Source organism: Sceloporus undulatus, chromosome 4 (genome assembly GCF_019175285.1).
Source record: "Sceloporus undulatus isolate JIND9_A2432 ecotype Alabama chromosome 4, SceUnd_v1.1, whole genome shotgun sequence".
Classification (NCBI taxonomy): domain Eukaryota; kingdom Metazoa; phylum Chordata; class Lepidosauria; order Squamata; family Phrynosomatidae; genus Sceloporus; species Sceloporus undulatus.
Window position 1 is genome coordinate 123,795,597 of NC_056525.1, and position 20,606 is coordinate 123,816,202.

Genomic DNA, 20,606 nt, shown 5'->3' on the forward strand with positions numbered 1-20,606 from the left:
AGGGCTCTTTCATTCACTGGACTCCTCTAAGTTGGAGCTGACTTAGCGGCAAATAACATAACAACAACAACAAAGCATTCTTTGTTCATTCAAGCAAACTCTTGATCATAGACAACCTTTTACAAACCAGACCCACCAAGGCAATGTGGGTAATTTCAAAATGCAAAGTGAAATTGCCAGGTTAATGTAAAGGAGCATAATTTGCTATTTCATCTCTTTTGATTTATCAGCCCTAAGAAAGTCAATCTGAGCACCTTATTACAAAGGACTGGGGGGAAGGGAGGAGGAAACCAGATCCAGCTTTCCCAGGCCTTGTTTTCTTGACCATCAACAATGTAAAGGGAGTATAAATTTAAATTCTACCACTATGGAAAGCACCAAATTTAGCCGAATGAAATGGAAATCCATCAACCTCTTCAAGAAACTTGTCCAGATACGGACAGATATCTTCTTTCTCAACAGGTCCAAACAACAGGATGTCGTTCCTAAGGACCGACTCCAGAACTCCTGTCTGTACCTGGTTTCCACTACACCCTAAGCATCTGAAGAAGTAGACTAAAGTCTACAAAGCTCATGCTTCAAACTTTTCCCCCCCCAGTTAGTCTCAAAGGTGCAACAAAATCTTTATGAATGTAAAGTGAGGTTATTGCATATGTAGGAAAAATTAGGTTCCAAACCTCATCATCACTGTCATATTGACATAAGAAAAGTACAGCTCAATTGATCTAAAGGTCAATCTAGTCTAGTATCCTATTTTTCAACAGTGGCTGTCCAGAAACTTCCACGAAACCCACAAACATAAAGGTAATAATTCTATTTTTGCTCCATCAACTGGTATTCAAAGGTAGGATGGAGGCTCCCTGTAGCTGACTGCAATCATTCACAATAAGCATGAGAACTAGAGCATTAGAGCCTGAAATGGGTGAAGAATATATATCAATGGTTTTCAGGAGGAGAGAAGAAGTGAACTGACAATTAGTTTTTTAGTATCATGTGCCAGAGTAATCACAATTTTTACCCAGTGGCTACATGAAACATGAGTGGCATCTTCTGTTTACAGTTTCTCTGGGATATTCTGGAAAGTGATTCTTTTTAAGATAGATGTTTATTTTAAAGCTATTTAACACATCATAACCAGAAGACCAATCAGGAAGTACCACCTAAGTAGGTGGTAAGTGACTGTTACTATAGTATCTATACCTCTATGTTCCAGGCTGCAACACATATCTCAATCTGAGAAGGAAAACCTCTCTGTAGTGTTCAGATGCATTCTTACTGCTTTAAAAACTTAGTCAAAGCCCTGGTGAATTTAAACAAGTAAGGCTTTAGGTTATGGAATATACACTTCTATGTCTGCTGGTGTGAAGTCTATAAGCAGAACATTTTAGGTGGGTAACATATCATAGAACTAAAAAAAATGGCAGAAATACAGAATGCAGAAGAATTCCAGGAAATTTTAGTAGCAATCCCACATTTTCTGTATTCAGATAAAGAATCTCAGTTTGGAGTGATACATCTATTACAAGCTGCCATGCTAAACATCTAAAGTGTTTTGTTTTTGTTTCGTTTTTTGTAGCCACAGTTGTCTAAAATTTATGGCACCAAATAGGTGGCATGCCTTTCAAATACAGCAGCATACTGCAAGTCATTCCAATTAGTCAGTTACATTTCCTCAACACCATGTTAAGTAGAATTTTCTCATGACTACCAAAACATACAGTACCTTGAGTGTTTTCACAGCAACTGTGAGGTTGTATTTCTTCCATACTCCAACATACACCTCACCATATTGTCCTCCTCCAAGCTTGTGCTTCATGGTGATGTCTGTTCGTTCCATCTCCCATTTGTCATGGATGGGAGATACTCCATAGACGGTGGGTTTATTGCACTTTGGTGCTGGGTAGTGCAAGGTTGTCACCAGGCCATCTGCTACTGTTGAGTGATGGTGAACTAGCTCTGCCAGTGTGTTGAAGCGGCTTTCAGCTGTCACATACACCTGTTAAACCAAGAGCCTGTGTAAGCTGGGTAACAAGAAGCATGAAGACCAGAAAGACAGTGTGTGGGTGGGGGATATTTGTCCCTGAGGTTAAAAACTGAATAAATGAAAGTTAAGAGAAAATGAATAAACCTCTTGTGAAATATTGTTCTATACTCAAAATGTTAAGGGAAATCTTTTAAAATGGTATCTTAAACTAAAGTTGTTCCAATTTTTAAATACTGCTGCAAATCCCTAACATCCAAGACTGAAAAACAGATTACCAAAGAAGCAATACTCAAATGCCTTGGTATTGGACATGCATTTTCAAATATCATGAAATAGGGAGAACACTTGAGCATTTGGGTACATACAAGCCAGGGATTTGACCAACATAGTGATCCTGCAATATGGCAGTAAATTCTTCAGTTTCATGTAGCTGTTCCTTGCTTCTCACGTCCTTCAGACTCCTCATTCTTTCTTATCATGAAAGCAATGTTTGAAAATATTCAACATGCACACACAATGTGAATGAGCTGAAAAGTATTTTTAGAATAATTTTTAACAAAAACAATCCAATTTACCATCAAAATAATATATAGTCAAAGATAAGAAACCAGGTGGGGAGAGGAAAGGAAAAAATAAAGGGGGGGGGGAGAGAAAGAAAAAAAAGACAAAGCAAAGACATATAACTAATACACAGTAGTGTTCTGACCCCACCTCCAATCCTGACTGTAATGAAATGAAAAAGAAAAAATAACAGCATTCCACCATAACAGATCCAACGAAATAATCCTACTAAAATTAGTAATAGTCACAGCCACAGATTATTGTTAGATTTCATATTGCTCAAAAAGCTCATAAGCAGTTTTCAATCTTCCCAAAAGTGTTCCAATTAGCTTATCCTTTAGAAGCCATTTGGGCTAACTTAGCATCCCTAACAATCCATTGGTGCTTCAATCCATTTCTAATTTTAAGCAAACAATATTCTTGCTGCTGTTGCTATATATAGAAGTGATGCATATTTACATTACAGTTCTTTATCCACAATGCCCACAAAATCTAGCTATAATTTTTTGGAACCACCAAACACAGTGTACAAACAGGAATCAAGGAGAGACACTGCAGACTGAGTCAGCCGGAAAAATCAGCATTAGCAGAACATGTTATAAACCACCCTGGGCATAACATACTATTTGATAACACTGAAATTCTGGACCATGCCAACAACTATCAGGTCAGAATGCACAGGGAAGCCATTGAAATCTATAAACATCTGGATAATTTCAACCGGAAAGAAGAAACCCTTAAAAGTGAACAAAGCGTGACTACCAGTCCTGAAGAACAGCAAAATGAGGACTCAGTAAATGCAAATGAAAAACTACCCAGGGTCAGGGGCTTTCCCAACAGATAATGATTACCAATTAGCAGACACTAATCCTCTTTGCATATCCTCCCACCCTGAGGCCCTGCTATCAACAACAGAACAATACATATATTAACAAGGAATTTTCTCCTTACCCAGGGTCACACCGCATATATATATCCACTCTCTTCCAGGTCAGCATTCTCTGAAGATGCCAGCCACAGATGCTGGCGAAATGTCAGGAACAAACTCTTCTAGAACTTGGCCACATATCCCGAAAAACCCACAAAAAATGTGTTTTCTCTGTTTGTCACATTGTGGTGGGACTAAGGTCTCAACTTTTTTTTTATTTGGGGGGGGGGGGGGGATGTCCACACTTTTTCCTAAGTTAAGTTAGCCATATTCTTAAAAATCCAGAATATATCTGCTGTAGAAAAGGATTTATGGTGTTCTGGGAGAAAAAGTACAGGTTGAGTCTCTCTTATCTGGAATTACGAAATCCGAAATACTCCACAACCAAGGAGGGCGACTAATATGGTGTAGGGTCTGGAAGCCATGCCCTATGAAGAAAGACTCAGGGAGCTGGGGATGTTTAGCCCCAGAGATGGTTAAGAGATGATATGATAGCCCTGTTTAAATATTTGAAGGGATGTCATATTGAGGAGAGAGCAAGCTTGTTTCCTGCTGCTCCAGAGAACAGGACCCGGAACAATGGAACAATCTCCAGGAAAAGAGATTGTACCTCGACATTAGGAGAAACTTCCTGACAGTAAGGGCTGTTCGACAGTGGAATGCACTCCCTCAGAGTGGAGTCTCCTTCCTTGGAGGTCTTTAAGCAGAGGCAGGATGGCCATCTGTCAGGGGTGCTCTGATTGTGATTTCCTGCATGGCAGAATGGGGCTAGACTGGATCTAATTCTATGATACCATGAAAACTTTTTTCCTGGGTGGCTGAGACAGTGATAACTTGCTTTCTGATGGTTTAGTGTCCACACACTTTGTTTCATACACAAACATTATTTAAAATATTGTATAAAATCATCTTAAAGGTATGATATGTATATGCAAATACAGGCATTCCAAAATTAAAAAAAAAATCCTAAACACTTCTTGTCTCAAGCATTTTGAATGAGGGAGACTCAACCTGTATAGTCTCTAGAGTTTGGCTGTAAATATCTCCAACTGTCTATTAATCCAAAGCACTCTATACATTTTTTTTAAATGTTCTAGGTAGTCTCCCTTGATCTTCCTTAATACTTTTACTTGAACATTTCTTTTTATTAGGATCAATAACCCCATTCCAATTACCTATGCACATTTGATTTTGTAAGTCTAGTTTAGATGCCTTTCTTAATAAATTTTCATAGCACACTGATTTCTCATTATTGGGGCCTTAAAGACCCATTACATTCATTAGCTTACCATTCAAGTTGATTTCCACAATTAAACATCTGCCTTGTCCATCTTCAAAAATAAAAAAGTTGAAAAGTTTCTCTTATTTTATTGAAGTCTTCCATTTTCTAAAATCCATGCATCTTTAGAATCGGGAGTTATAGATCTTTAAGAAGCCATTAAAGAAATAACCCTGTATTATTAAAGTCTATTATTATGTTAGTATTTTTAAAGTACATATTATTTCCTGGTATGGAGTGGGATACTAACAGATTAGTGTTGGTTCAGAAAGCTTCTTTTGTTCCTATTAACATCTGTAACCTAGCACTATGCATTTTTCCTAAGAAGCAAGTCCCAGTGAGTTTATTCCAAGGAAGCAAGCATAATATTCTAGGCCATGTATGTTACATATTACCAGAGAATCCAATACTATTACAGAGTCAATATTCAGGGAAATTCCTACTCTTCTTTTATTGTATAATAAGGGTGGGCAACAGAGATACTTTGCTACTTCTCCTTTCTTTTGTGCAAGGGATTTAATCTACACTCTACAGTTTAATCCATTTAGAGCTTGTTGTTGCATTTGCACCAGCAAGCTATGGCTTAAGCAACTCTACAAACTCAGAATTATAGTATTAAAAGTTGAATAGCCTACAAGTCATAACACCAAGAATTACACCAACATGTACTAATGTTGGCACAAGAAGCAGAGGAAATGCTAAATGCATAGTCTTTTCGCTGGTTTCATAATCTTCATTACATGAAGAAAAAAGGCAATGTCAAACCATGTCCAAGTATGCCTTCCCTAAGAAAACATTATGAAATTCATGGGATCGCCATAAATCAACAGGTGATTTGAAGGGACATACACATAATAGGAACAGTTACTGGTAGTCTATGGGTACAATGAAGTATATAGAAGACTTCTTTTCCTAGCAACTACACCACTGATGGGTAGACTACAGCCCCCCACAAATGACAATGGGGTATCAAGAGCTGCTGTGAAGTTGCTGCTAAAGCTTCTCTCCCCATGGTCACTTATCCAACTTGTAGCATTAGCTGCAGTGGTTTCTTCCCCTGCTTTCCTACTCACAATTTGAAATATGGCTTTTGTCATTACCACGCTGGCCATTTCTTTGCAGTTTTCCTTCTCTCGGTAAAGATCAACATCTTTATTATTTGTACTGTGCTCATCACTGCCATCTTTTTTTCTTCCCCTCAAGAACAGAAATGCAGTATTTGTTGCTGCTACAGAGGCCACCAATTCTTTTCCTTCCTTTTTCCTCCACCACTTCTATGGGAATTGCAACCCAAACATCCTTCCCCACTGCTGAATTCAGTCCCATTTTTATTGCCACACTCCCCCACCAGAGACAAACAGAAAATCACAAGAAAAATAGTTCCCCTATGATTAATAACTTATCAGGATGGTTGCTTCCTTTTTTTTTTTAACTGTATTGCTCATGTAAAACATCTCAACTTCTGATATCAGCTGCTTCTACTTTCTAGTTTGCCATCTAAATGTAGATAGATTAGTGGACAGTAGCTGGCAAGTCCAGGTTCGACCATATAACACCTGTTCTAAAAGCTCTTTACTGGCTGCCAATCAGCTTCTGGGCACAGCACAAAGTGTTAGTTATTACCATTAAAGCCCTACAATACTTGCGTCCAAGCTACTTGCAGGAACGCCTCTCCCTATACAATCCACCTATATATCCCTATACAATCCACTCTACACTCTCAGATCTGGAAAGAATCTACTTCAGCCATAGAAGACCAGATTAGCTGTAACCAGTGTTGCCAATTTCCGGGGAATTCTCCGGAATCTGGGGAATTTAATTAATTTCTTTCTGGGGACTGAATAATAATAATAAATATTGGGGAATTCCAGGGAATATCTTCGAGGCTTGTTGGCAACACTGGCTGTAACTTCCCAGAGGGCTTACTATTCTGCCACTCCGAAATTGTGGAACAACCTGCTGGAGGAAATCTGTCTTATTATCACCTTAGGCGCCTTCAAGAAGGCCGTCAAGACAGATCTCTTCTGGCGGGCCTTCCCAGATTGACCCCCTGAAGAATAGCCCCATCCCTCTTTAAAGGTCTGTAATGGTCCATTCCATTCTGATTAATTTATATTATGTTATCGATGCTGTTTTTAACTATTGAATTTCTATTATTTTTTAATGGGAGGAGGGTTTGGGGTTATTGTAAACTCTTATTATGATTTTGTATTTTACTATGTTGTAATCCCACCTCGATCCACAGGGAGAGATGGAAATATAAATAAATCTTATTATTATATACTCGGCAGACATTCTTGCAAGGCTCCACTATGAGCTGCTTGAGCTGTTGACTGGAATCAAAAATATCATGTTATCTGCTGCTTTTCAGAGCCTGTTCTGCAAGCAGGCAGATGGGCACAGGGAGGGAGCTATGGAAAGGCAGTGCTCTTGAACCTACATGCGCCTCACTGTATCTGCCTTGTATCTCAGCAAACATGATGGGGGAGGAAGAGAGGAGCTGGTTGGCAGACTTACAAGGAGAGCCACTGTGTGTTACCTGTGTGTTTGAACACTTATGTGACAAATATGAAGGAAGAAAAAGAATAGGAATGAGAAAATAAATAGATGGATGAATGAACCAAGGGGGAAAAGGTGGTTGCTTGTGGGTGTGTATGCACCTGTGTGCACCTGTGTGTACACACGTTTATGCCCCAACCCACTATTTAGTACTGTCTACCGATGAACTATGCACATTTTTCTACTGCTCCTTTCATAGATGGAGGGAAGCTGAGGCCTATCAACCTAGTGTTCAGTCAATTAAAGTCTGGATCACTGGCTAACATAGTCATCGACAGGATTCAGTAACTATTCTGCCAACTGAGAGTCAGCAGTTGTTTGCCTTTTCAGGATTCCCTTTTACTCCAAACACCTCTCTGGTATTATTGTTGTTGTTAACTACAGGTATTAAAGTTAGAAAATTTTCTTTTTATTTTTATAAAGCCGTTTTTTCAAAAACATTTACCTTGCCATCTGCTGTGGTATTGATCCTGTAGTGGTAAACACGTCCCTCGTACCTGAGCGAGATAGACAGCTGTCCTGGACTACTTTCACTTTCTCGAACTAGGAAGCTGCCATTGATGAGGCTGCTCAGCAGATATTCTGCTGCACTGCGTGATACTGGTCCATGATACCAGGAATGCTTCTCCAGGCTGTTCACTGGGGTGATATAGTTACTTGGCACCCATCCCTGCCCATTCTTAGAGCGTACTTCACTCCACTCACCATTCTGGTTGTAACCAAGTACACGTAGCTTCTCACCTAAAGCAAAGATAATAAAACTCTAGTTAGGTAAAACTGTATTTACTGCGAAAGTAACAAGAGCTGAGGGTGTTCTAAATCTTATTGGGACTCAGTTCGATACTTGTTTACATCATCCAAATCAGACTAAGTACCAAGATTGTCAAAACTGAGTAGGATTTCACCTACATCCCCCATTAACGCTGACCCAAGAAGAGAGAGACTCATGATGGATGTCAATCTTACTCTCTGTAGGAAAGAACCTAGGCAGACAATGGCTGATTATAGACCGCCCATTTGGGGCGGTCTGCACCCGGCCCTTTCCCCCGTGTATCGGGGCCTCAGCATGCAGAGCGGCAGCCACTGAGGCCCCGATCTGCCGCTTTTCAGGCTGCGGGGAAGCAGCAAAACGCCGCTTCCCCGCAGCCTGAAAAGGGGTGTCCCTGGGGCTTCAAGCCTCAAGGACACCCTGCGGCGGCGGGGAGAAGGAGAAAGGGGCCGCTTGGCCCCTTTCTCTTTTAGTCCGCTGGGCGCAGCCGTCTGAAGGCTGCGCCCAGCGGACTAAACCAGGAAGGAGCTCCGAAACGGAGCTCCTTCCTGCTCCGTGTTCAGGGCGCACTAAGCGCCCTGGCGCGGAGCAAGGACGTCACGTCCGCGCCGCCCCATCTAGAGGCGGCGCAGCCATGACGTCCTCACAGCGGCAGCCGTATGGAAGGGCCGCCGCTGTTTAGTGCGTGACAAGCATGCACTAGGGTTAGGGTGGTGCGGAAGCACCACCCTTTTGTAACCCTAGTGCGTGCTCATCACACACTAAAGTGCCGGTCTGTAACCGGCCAATGAGAAGTCAACTTTTAAATCTCCTGGTGGAATATTAATTGAATTATTCAAGAATACCTGTAGTAATTTCTCTCAGGTAACCACAGATTCCGATCAAATATAGCACAATCCAGCAATATGAAAGACTACAGCAACATTTAACAGAATTAAAAAACCCCAGTATTCTCTAGGTAATGAATAGTACAAATTGCTCCTCCCCACTATGACAGTTTTGCCATGTTTCTGGTCCTCTTGGCTGTTTTTTCCTCTGAAAAGATGTTTCAAACTCTTCATTTTTCCCTTGCAAGCATACAACAGCCACTGTTGTAACTCTGTTGTATTACTGCAGTCTTTACAAATCCTCACAAGCACCAAAAACAAGATGCTTCTTCTCAACAACCTACATACACACATGTATGTGTGTGGGGGCATGCACATACACAGAGAAGGCATAGTTTGGCTTGTTTACCTTTGGTGATGCTGAGTGTGTTGTCACCGCTTGCTACAAAATCATAAAGTGCAACAAAAAGATTGGGGTCGCTCTCAGTGGCTCCAAGAAGGTTTTCCTTGGAGCTCCATCTGATGGCTTCATTCAGTGCCTGGGGTTCAGTGTCACAACCATAGGGGCGGTGCAGTGCCTCTGGAAGAAAAGAAAAGCAACAGTTGTTCAGTGTCCCTATCCTTTCAAATTCTATGACACTTCAGTCCTGAAATGGAAATTGAATTATCAAGTGTAACAGCGGAGTGTTCTTAATTAACTCCATCAGTACAACAGCAAAGTGAACAAAATGTCAAAAAAACCTACGACAAACGGTATTCACCCATTAATGTGCTACACAACCCAGTGGGGAAGTTATCATAGAGAAAACTTGTGGAAAACCAGTAGCACCCAATGGATGAGATTTGTCTCTGCTGCTCTCAATAACTCTGATTTGTCACCTAGAAATGCTTGCTTTGCCCACAGCTATAGCTCTATCAACAATCAAAACGAACACAAAAAGCTAATTGAGCAGAATATCAAGTTGCTGGGAATGAAGCATAATTCTTATACGGAGGATGAATTCCATCATCTCTTTATGTTACAAAACAGCAATAATGCTTTTAGTACATGTGCCCATAGAAATGTCATTTATTTTGGATTTTCAAAACCAGAAATACCCAGCTCAAGACCCAGTATTTGTGGCTCCTGGAGAGTCCTGGGGCAGAAGATTGGACCAGGACCTATTGCAATTGCCCACCCCAAGGTAAACAAAAGCACATATAACCTTGAGGCAGAATAGACAGATAATCTGATTTTTGAGAGCAACAGTTAATGATGGCACTAAAACTGTACAGTATTGCAGAGACTGAAAAAGCAGCCATAATAAAGCAGGCAAAACAGTATCCATTGTTACTGGTTTCCTACTATTTGTTAGAGCAACTTGATTCATATAATCAAATTGTGTAATTGATTCTAGAGCTGTTGTATCTAAACCTCTATGCATTAACAGGCTAGGGGGTAGCAAGAGGGCATTTGAATTTGATGCAGATCTGTTAAGACTGACAGAAGTATAACCATATCAATATTTCTACTGCTGAGGACTCTGCATCAGCACTTCCTCTTACCCTGCTAAAATTGTTCAAAACTGCTACGTAACACTAAACATATTTTTGAAAGTTGTCTTTTGCCATATCTTTCTCAAAGTAAATAGAGGCCCCATACAGACAGGCCAAAATAAAGCTGCTTCGGGCCACTTTGGAGGTATGCTATTTAAATGATGCATGCCTCCTAAGAGTCCAGAAGCCATGCCAAAGCCACGGTCTAGTCCTAAGGGCTGGAGCACAGCTTTGGCACAGCTTCCGGGCTCTTAGGACACATGTATCATTTAAATAGCATACCTCCAAAGTGGCTCAAAGCAGCTTTATTTTGGCCTGTCTGTATGGGGCCAGAGTTACTGTTTTTACACATCTTTGAAAGCGCTCACACATGCTACAGTAGGAAATCACAAGATATTTTATACTGATTATCATTTCAGATTCTAAACTAATGTTTAAATATTATTACTCTTCAAGAAATCTCTCCATGATAAATATAGCAGTAAATACAATTTTGCTCAAAATTTAATACCCTCCTACCCTCCCTCTATAAAAAACAACAAAGCTTATTATAATATAGTTTTGTGCACTACAGCCTATTTGATCAAAGGCATCAAGTATTATCTATAGTTTTTACAATACACACACAGTATAGTCACAGTATGCACAGCTACATGGGATTTATGGACAATAAAATATGAAGAAATGCATAAAGTCCTAATAGTACTTTCATTCTCACTGCGAGTACTTTCTGCCTTTTATTTCCTTTTAGATTTTAGTATCTAGTTCCAGTCCTAGCCAATTTACCTACTACAGTGTATCAGTCCCATAATCAATCAAAAATTCACTTATCCGCTGTGATGCCATGGTCCATAATTTGTTTTAATCATAAAAAGACTGAGCCTCATTCTCTTCCTGAAATGCTTTCTCAAATCCCTGCCAAACACTCAAACTTCACTGTCCATGGGATTATTTTGTACCTCTGCACAAAATTAAAGAGAAACAAGCAGTAAGCCTCCCCAAACATGGGAATCTAGATTTCAAACCAAATACAGTTTATCCCCTTAAGAGCCTGAAAAATTAAGTCCTCAGTTCTGACAAAAAGGACACTACGGCGGGTTACAGACCACCGAAAAGTGGCGGTCTGCTGCCGTCTGGTTCCCGGACACAGCAAAGAAGGAGCGCGAAAATCGCGCTCCTTCCTGGGCCCCGGATGTGACGCCGCAAGGCACTAGTCGCACACTCGTGGCGTCATATCCGGGGCGCGACATGTGGACACAGAGCGTCCGCTACGTCAAGATGGCGGCAACCGTGTGGAACGGCCGCCACCACTTCATATGGACTCAATCCGTGTTAGGGTTAGGGGTGTCTGGAAGAGACGCCCCTTTCTAACCCTAGCACGGACTGAGTGCATCCTAGGGGGCCCGTCTGTAACGGGCCCATGTTTTTTACACTGCAGCAGAGTAAGAGTTATACTTTCAAAGTTACCTCTCAAATCTGATAAAGCTGGTTCAGAGGCCTCACCACAAAAGGAACTCAGCTGCTCATCCTTCTCTTTGCCAAAGCTACTTGACGGAAGAACTGTCCCAAGGATCATGCTGCTTCTAAGAGAAAGCCAACTCAACTGCTTAGCACAAATGAGAATGCTGCTCCCTGGGTTATGGCATGCCTTGCATGTGTGATTTCTACCAATGAGAATGGGAGCCAACAAAAAAGGCAAGACTGCTGATGTGGGAGGGGAAGAAAGTGAGCAAAGCATTCTTTACAGCAGCTGGAAACTTTGGGAAGAGGGAAGCTTTTCTGATAGCTTAGAGGCAGAGAACAAAACACAAGTAATAATGTTTCTTGAACTGACAGGATGTACCAATGAAACCTTATTCATCCATAGTCGGAAATTAAAACTGCTTGAAGGAAAGGAAGATTTTGCTCAACTTAATTGAGCAATACATATTAACAGGCTCATTTTCCATTACACACATAACTATACCAACATGGTGGTACAACCTCTTCAGCCTTTCACATTCCAAGATGTACAGAATTATCCACAAATTAAGGTCTTCTTTAAACTTTCTTGCAAGGAATTTATTTCTTCAGTGGTATATTTAAGTTTATGCAAAAGGGGATATGGAAATAGTGAGACATCCACTGAGCATCTACAACTCCTTTGGTCTCCCAAGGAAACAGCCTTCTTTCATCTACTTCCCCAATTTGAACGGAAGAAAAAATCTATACTCATACTGAGCTACAAACAAGGCCAACTTATTTTAAGAGCCTTCCTCCCACACAGAGATGAACTTGGCTGCTATTACATCATTCTGAGCCTGTTGTCAACTGGTGGTATGAGCAGAATGCTATAAAGGATTGGTCAGGACAGCATCAGCTGTTTGCCCTAGGAGGGCTCACTAACATTTGTCTCCATTACACCTGTCTTTGTGAGTTGCCAGTCTTAAGACTCACTTGCCTATATATTTTGAGTAGAGTTAGAAAGGGAAAACCACACAAGACAATATAATATTAATACCAAAAAAGAAGGACATTTTACTTGATTTCTATGTAAAGTCACCTCTTAGTCATCTCTTAAAACCAATGACATTATACTCTTTTTTGCTTCAAGGATAATTAAAGTCTCTGTAAATGCTACAATAATACGCATCACTACAGATCTGTTTCTAGTAGAAAGCAATCAAAGGACATTCTTACAGACTTGAAACAAAAGTTGTTTTTGTAGACATTTTAGTGCTACTCTGTATCTACCTTTCCTGCAGTGTGTAGAAATACAAGCGACCTAGTAACGAACACCTCTTTTCCTTGCCTATGGAACCAGACTCTGCAAAGAATTCTTACTCCTCAATGTGAATTGAAGGGCATGGAAAGACAACTGCCATTTAGGACCTGATCCTTGGATAAGCAAGCTGACCTGACCTTAATCACGGAGACCTAGTTGGATGAAGCTGGGAGTGAGGTTAATCTCGCTCATCTTGGCCCAGCAGGTTTCTATGTGCAGGGGAGACAGATATACCTGAGGGTGACGGAGGTGGGGTTGCAGTGGTCTACTGAGATACCATCTCCTTAGTCAGGTACCCTATCCCACAGTCTGTAGAGTCTGAGTGTGTGTATTTAAAGTTGGGTAGCCAAAGCAGATCAGAGATTCTGTTGGTGTACTGCCCGCCCTGCTGCTTAACAGACTAGCTGAGAGGGTCCCACAGTTGGTGTTGGAGTCCTTTCACCTTGTAGCTTGGCATCCATGCTGAGAGTGCCCCTTCCAAAGTGCCTCAGGAATTCATGGCAACCATAGTGGTTGTCTGTGGTGGCCAGAAGTGCATTTGCACAGTTAAAGCATGTGTGTCTGTAATGTACTCCAAATGTGACTGACTTTGATTCACGTTTGGCAATTTCACCTGGCCCCCAAAGAGCTGTAGCCAGTGAGCTAATGAGTGCTGGTTACAGGGAGCACACAACTCCCTTGTTGCAACAGCTCTGCTGGTTGTCAGTCTGTTTCTGGGCACATATCAAAGTGTTGGTTTTGACCTATTAAGCCCTACATGGCCGAGGCCCAGGGTATTTGAAGAACAGCATCTTCCCATATGAGCCTGCCTAAGCTTTAAGATCTGCGGGAGGGGGGCACTTCTCTCTGCCCCACCTCCTTCACAGGCACAGTTGGTGGAAACACAAGAGAAGGCCTTCTCTGTGGTTATTCCCACACTTTGGAGCTCTCTCCCTAGGGACGTTAGGAAGGCACCTTCTTCATTTTTCTTTCAGAGGCAGGTAAGACTTTTCTTTCCCAGCAAGACTTTGGAAATTGATTTTAACCACAAACAGGGGTGGTGGTGATGGTGCTGTACTGTTTTTAATTTGTTTAAAATAAGATTTAATTTGTTTTAATTGTTATTTAATATTGTTTCAATTTTAATATTAATTTTGTATCTTTTAACTTTACGTGTTATTCTATTCTCTGCCTTTTTGTAACCTGCCTTGAGGTCCAATCTCAGAGAAAGATAGAATATAAATAAAACAATGGATGGATGGATGGAATTAAAGGAAGTTCTTCACTTTTGTCCAGAGATAGTCTTTTCATCTGAAAACAACAACTTTGATTTTGGATGCACGTCAACCAACCTATATCAGCATCATTAACAACCAAAATAGCAATCAAAAGATGGGACCAGAAGGACCAGACTGTTCAGGGATAAGTGACATCCCACAGTTAGAACTGTCTTCACAATTATATTTGATTAAAAAAGGGCAGGACTAGGTAGGAGCCCCTTCTTCCCCAGTCACACAGTGGTCATCATTTTATTTCACCACAAACATTTAACAGGTACCTTCTGCTCTTCACCTTCCACTCATGTGCTTCTATCCTGACTCCCATTTTCTCAATCAGCTGCACAACCAAGAACCTTCTACAGGGTTCACACAGTAACTGCAGGCATCCCTGAACTGAAAGATCAGTACAAAGAGCTGAAACAGAGTTAGATCTGCCTGATTCCATTTTTGTTACCGTTCCGATAGGTAAATAATCACAACAGTAATTATAAAAATTGATCATATATTTTGGGTCAAATGTCAAAGACAGAGACTCCAAAGAACCAAAGAATACAATGCATGAGGTGTACTCATTTCCAGATATATACTGAATGAACAAGTTTCCTCACAGCTCTCGCACAATAGTGCCATTTAAATCTCACATTAGAAAGTATAATAAATATAGCAACAAATATTGCATGAAGCACTCATCAAGCCTTATTACCTCTCCACTAATAAGAAAGGTAACAGTGGGCCTGAACAGACAGGCCAAAATAAAGCTGCTTTGGGCCACTTTGCGTTTAAATGTTTAAATGCTTCATGAGTCCTAAGACGCCGGAAGCCATGCCAAAGCCATGGTCCAGTCCTAAGTACTAGAGCGCAGCTCCTGGCCTCGTAAAATTTAACAGCATACTTCCAAAGTGACCCGAAGCACCTTTATCATGGCCTATCTTTTCAAGCCCAGTATCTCCCTTTCCCCATCCAGGGTGCAGGTACTAACCATGCAATCAGTTTTCACAGGTATGCTATCATTAATTTGCTTCATCTTAGAGGTCTGTCAGTATGGTCATTTATCAGGCAGTAGCATTCATGTTTGCTCAACAATCATATGGAAAAATAAAACATGCACACAAACCTGTGTGTGACATTGGTGGTAAAATATTAAGAAAACCTCAAATGACAATTCTATGGAAACTAATGTCTCTCTTGCATGCCAGACCCCTAAATAATAATGTGGTTTTCTCTCCTAGTTGAATCCTACAGCTGTACTCCCTGAACACTTCTCTTAAGTACAGGTATATCTAAAAAATCACAGAGGTAGGTTCCTGCGCTACAAAAAAAGAAGAGCAATTCAACATGTTTCAACAACTATTTTATTCCAAATAAACAATATATACAAGTTAAATGACACAACCAGATCAAACCAGCCTTGCATAAATAAACAAAAACATTTTGAATCTTCTAGAGGTCACTTGGGGCCTGAACAGACAGGCCAAAATAAAGCTGTTTCGGGTCACTTTGGAGGTACGCTGTTTAAATGACACACGCATCTTAGGATGCATGCAGCATTTAAACGGCATACCTCCAAAGTGACCTGAAGCAGCTTTATTTTGGCCTGTCTGTTCGGGCCCTTGGTGACTTTTTCTTTCATCGGTCTCAACTATTCTTATGATTTCTATTTTGGTGGCCAAACATTTAAATTTATCATTTTTCTTTTCTATTTTTAACATGATGGAGGTGGCTATTAAGGCAAGGTAATGTGCTTTCCACTTTTCTCTCTGTATTGATGTTCACGCATACTCAGCAAGCTGTTGTTTTAGCTTACCTGTCGTAGACTGGTGTACATGCTACAGTACATGCTACAGTAGAATCAGCTATAGTAGAATATCCTTCATTCCCAGCTGAAGGTCTGTGTTTCTCCAGCTTCCCCCCACTATCCTTACCATGCTGATACTGCTAAAAAAATCTAATTAGACAGAGGACAAGGAGGAAAAGGAGGTCTGGGCAGGTGTAAAAAGACCTTGTTAAAAAAGATTAATTAATGGAGTCTTTGTTAACTGAGGTATGTTTGTATTTTTTATGCTACAGAGAATAAGTCAAAGATTTACAAAGAGACAGGAATGTATGACAGCTACCTGTCAGAAGACAGATTCCTGCAGTAAGTAAAACTTTACAGGAGCACAAAAATAATGTAAAGACAGACATTTTTCAACATTCCAGTAATCAGAATAAAAGATCCTCTCATTACTTTTTATTTTTAGTTAAAACTATATTCTATATAACTATATAACAAGAAGGCAGGCAGGCAAAGGAAGAAGAAAAAGAATCTGCAGCCCCGTGTTACTGTACAAAAATGGCTTTTAGCATTCTAAAATTTCTGTGGAGATTTACATTACAAACCAATCTGTCTAAAGTAAAAAGTTAACCAAGCACAGTATTGTCTGATATAATAAAGAGGGTCTTGTTTCAAAATATGCCAAAGGTATTTTCTGATAAACAGTCTTTAAAGTCATTTTCTTAGATTGTACGCCGTAGGCAGGTTTACTCTTTTATATTTGTCGTTTTTATGTACAGCACTATATAAATAAAGAATAATAATCATAATTTACAACTCAGAGGATTGTGTGCATATTTTCTCTCCCATCAACAGAAAAGGGCACAGTGTTTGCCTTCCCATACTTTGCATCTAAATAGTTGTGACCTTATTAAAGATGGAGTGTCCCCCTGGCTCCTAACTACGCATCATGTATCTTGTATGCACATGCTATGGAGACCTTCTATAACTGATATCAGTTAAGGTCTGCAGCATCCCCTGGTGGAAAAAAATGGAGTAAGTACTTTCTGAGGTGTTATCTATTTTACAACCAGGCAACCATTCTTTTCCTAGGCTTTTCATATATGCACAGAGGCATGCGTCCTGCAACATGAAACCTAGTTAGTTAAGTAGGAGGGAGGTTATATAAATAAGCGGGTGGAGTACCTTTCTAAATAATTTCTCAATCAGTTTCACAGTTCTTATTTCATTTAAAATAAGGGTTAGATGTAGTAAATGCTCCTGTATAAAACCAAAAAATAAGTACATGTGAGGATGAGTCCCTGGTTTCTGCCAGGATCCCATTGTCATCTCTACCATGTTCTCACTAGCAGACAGAACTGTTTCAAATTAACTTGTTTGGAGCGCTATTAATATCAATATGACACAAATTTAAAAGACCAGATGACAACCTGTTTGTCTGCCTTCTTTTGACAAGACACTAGGATTTTTGGAAAACATCATAGACTTGGAACAATAACTAAGAAAGTCAAAGTAGAAAGTGCAAAGGCAGGTTTATTGCTGAACATAAAGAAAATAAAAATGATGACCACAGGGGATCTATATAAATTCAACCTAAATATTGAGGAAATTGAAATAGTTTTAGATAATAATAGAGATTGCTATCAAGAAATAAGTTACAATGGGAAGGGAGGCAATGAAAGAACTACCGTGTTTCCCCAAAAGTAAGGCACTGTCTTATATTTTTTTTTCCTCAAGAAGGCACATTATGGCTTATTTTCAGGGGATGTCTTATTTTTATTAAGTATGGTATAACAATCTAGATTTATTCCAATATAGTTAAGTTGTCTCCTTCTGGAACATTGTCATAACTCTCCAAACCTGGAATTCCACCCTGAATTTCTTGCGACTCCATTTCCTTTAGAACCAATGGCCCCAATCTTTCCGCTCCCTTCCTTCTGTTCTGTACCACTATGTCTTATTTTCAAGGTATGGCTTATATTGCACAAATGCTTAGAAATCCTGCTACGGCGTAATTTATGGGTATGTCTTATTTTCGGGGAAACAGGGTAATAAGATCCTAAAGTGTAAAGATATACAACAAAACACTAAAATTAAATTGTCCAAATCATTGTATTCCCTACTATCATGTGTGGATGTGAAAGCTGCACAGTGAAGGAAGCTGAGAGAAAGAAAATAAATTCATTTGAGATGTGGTGCTGGAGAAGGGTGTTGAGGATACCGTGGATGGCCAAAAGACAGACACATGAGCCTGAATAATCCCTGGAAGCCTAGATAACAAAACTGAGGCCGTTGTATTTGGCCAAATCATGAGAAGGCATGACTCACTAGAAAAGACAATGTGTTAGGAAAGATGGAGAGCAGAAGAACAAGAGAAAGATTATTAGATTCAAACAAGGAGGTCACAAGATTGAATCTACAAGACCTAAGTGGAGCATTGGAGGACAGGTGGGCCTGGAGATGCTTCATCCAGAGGACTGTCATGAGTTAGGGCTGATTTGAGGGCAGTTAACACACACACACACCGTATTTCCTCAGCAATGTAATGTCATTTAATACTGCATTCTAAAAACACATGTTATTTCTCATAAAATTTATTTGCAACTGATATGTTCATTTTAAGCCTCTATCGACTGGAAGAACGTCTGAAATATTACATAGCATGTACTTGGCATGGTGTAAGGTTGTTAGTTTTGTTCTAGTTTTGCTAATTTTAGTTTTATTCCATAGATCTAAGTCAAACAAGGCTGCAGATCAGATCCCAATTAATCTTGAATGTTGAGCACTGATTTTCTGTAATGTGCTGACTATCCATTGATGTACATGAGCAAATGTGGAAAGAGATCCATGAAGGTCAGAAGCAGAACAATATGATACCCCAGCATCAGATAGTACGCTTCTGAAAGCTAGTTTCTAGAGAAAGCTGTTGTGCTTTCTGACTGTAGGCTTTTCTTAGAAACTCGATGGGCCACTGTGAAAATAAAATGGAAGACTAGATAGAGATGTGGTTTCAATGGACGGGGTACCAGTACTTATCTTCTTTTATCTAAAGACATGCCTTGCTAGTATATATTTTTTTAAAGATAGATTTCTATTTCTGATCTTTATCATTAAGCTTGGAATAGGAAAATATTTACATGTTACTTTTCACTGAGTTGTTACAGTACATCTCAATATGATCCTAAGCCCATCTAGACCAGTCTTCTCCTTGTGAACTAAAAGCTACAATACACACAAAAAGGCTTTGCAAAATTGAATCTCTCAGGGTAACTGATGAAAAAATATACATTTGTATTATCAAATTACCATTCAAAATCTGAATTAAATTTATTCCAATGTCAAGAGCCAGAATTTACAAAACACTTAAAAGACCAACCAAGCCTGCTATAACAGTTCTCCCTCCACCATCATTCAAAAAATTAAGTAACAGCTATTCATGCTGCTGTTGTTTTGCAGCATAAAGATGGTTCAAACACACATGAAAATGTGGTGACATAACCACACTGAAAGTTTAAAACTGAAACTGGCATTAAAACCAAAAGCAACTACAGTGGGCCCTTGGTATCCACTGGCATTTTGTTCCAGCATCTCCCATGGATACAAAAATTCATGGAAAGTCCTATCAAAATACAATGGATAATAAAATGGTTTTTCTTATATAAAACAGCAAAATCAAGGTTTACATTTTGGAATTTATATATTTTTCAAAATATTTTCAAGCTGTGGATGCCTGAATCCATGGATAAAAATCTGTGCATATGGAGGGTCAACCATATATCCTTATCTGTCCTAGCAAAGACTCATAAAACTATGTGCTACCAACAGTGATAGCCATATGCCGGAACAATCTAGACTACTTATATCGCTGTTCACAGGCTCTTCTCAAACAGCAATATAAAAGAAAGTTACTAAAGTTTGTTCAAGTCAATTTTATTGTGGCCCATAAATATCTGAAATTTCCAAGGTATATGGAAAGTATAATTTTTCACATTTTTGTTTAAATGGAGAAGAAAAATCCAATATTCCAACAAAATCTATTTGAAGACTTGAGAATACATTTATAGTTATCCTTGTTTTCATTTTTAATATTCAGTTATGATGTCTTGGCTACTTTGGGATCCTAGCTACTAATGTGCAAAGGTAAAGATAAGAATCCATTCTTTTCTCCCTACTCCGGTATTTTCCTGTATGAGGAAAATGTGGAGAGACTTGGAAAAGAGATATGTAAAGGTGAGCAGGTAAGTGCCTGCATAGAGTTAATATGACATGATGATTTGGCTTATGACTATCAAATGGAAACTTATCACACGATCTTGCAATATGAATCAACAAGAGAACTAAGATGGGCTGTTTCATTGCTCCACCA

At 39.7% G+C, this 20,606-nt stretch overlaps 1 protein-coding gene across 4 annotated transcripts in view; it reads right to left on the reverse strand.

The window, feature by feature from the left end:
• The window catches only part of ABL2 (ABL proto-oncogene 2, non-receptor tyrosine kinase), a 60,428-nt gene that overhangs the window by 19,861 nt on the left and 19,961 nt on the right, over positions 1–20,606 (reverse strand). For all 4 annotated transcript variants that reach the window (XM_042463312.1, XM_042463310.1, XM_042463311.1 and 1 more), the window contains exons 2-4: positions 9,317–9,487; positions 7,757–8,052; positions 1,724–1,996 (exon numbers count right to left, since the gene is read on the reverse strand). In XM_042463312.1, the coding sequence (XP_042319246.1) occupies positions 1,724–1,996; positions 7,757–8,052; positions 9,317–9,487 (740 nt within the window). The remainder of the gene's footprint in view (positions 1–1,723; positions 1,997–7,756; positions 8,053–9,316; positions 9,488–20,606) is intronic.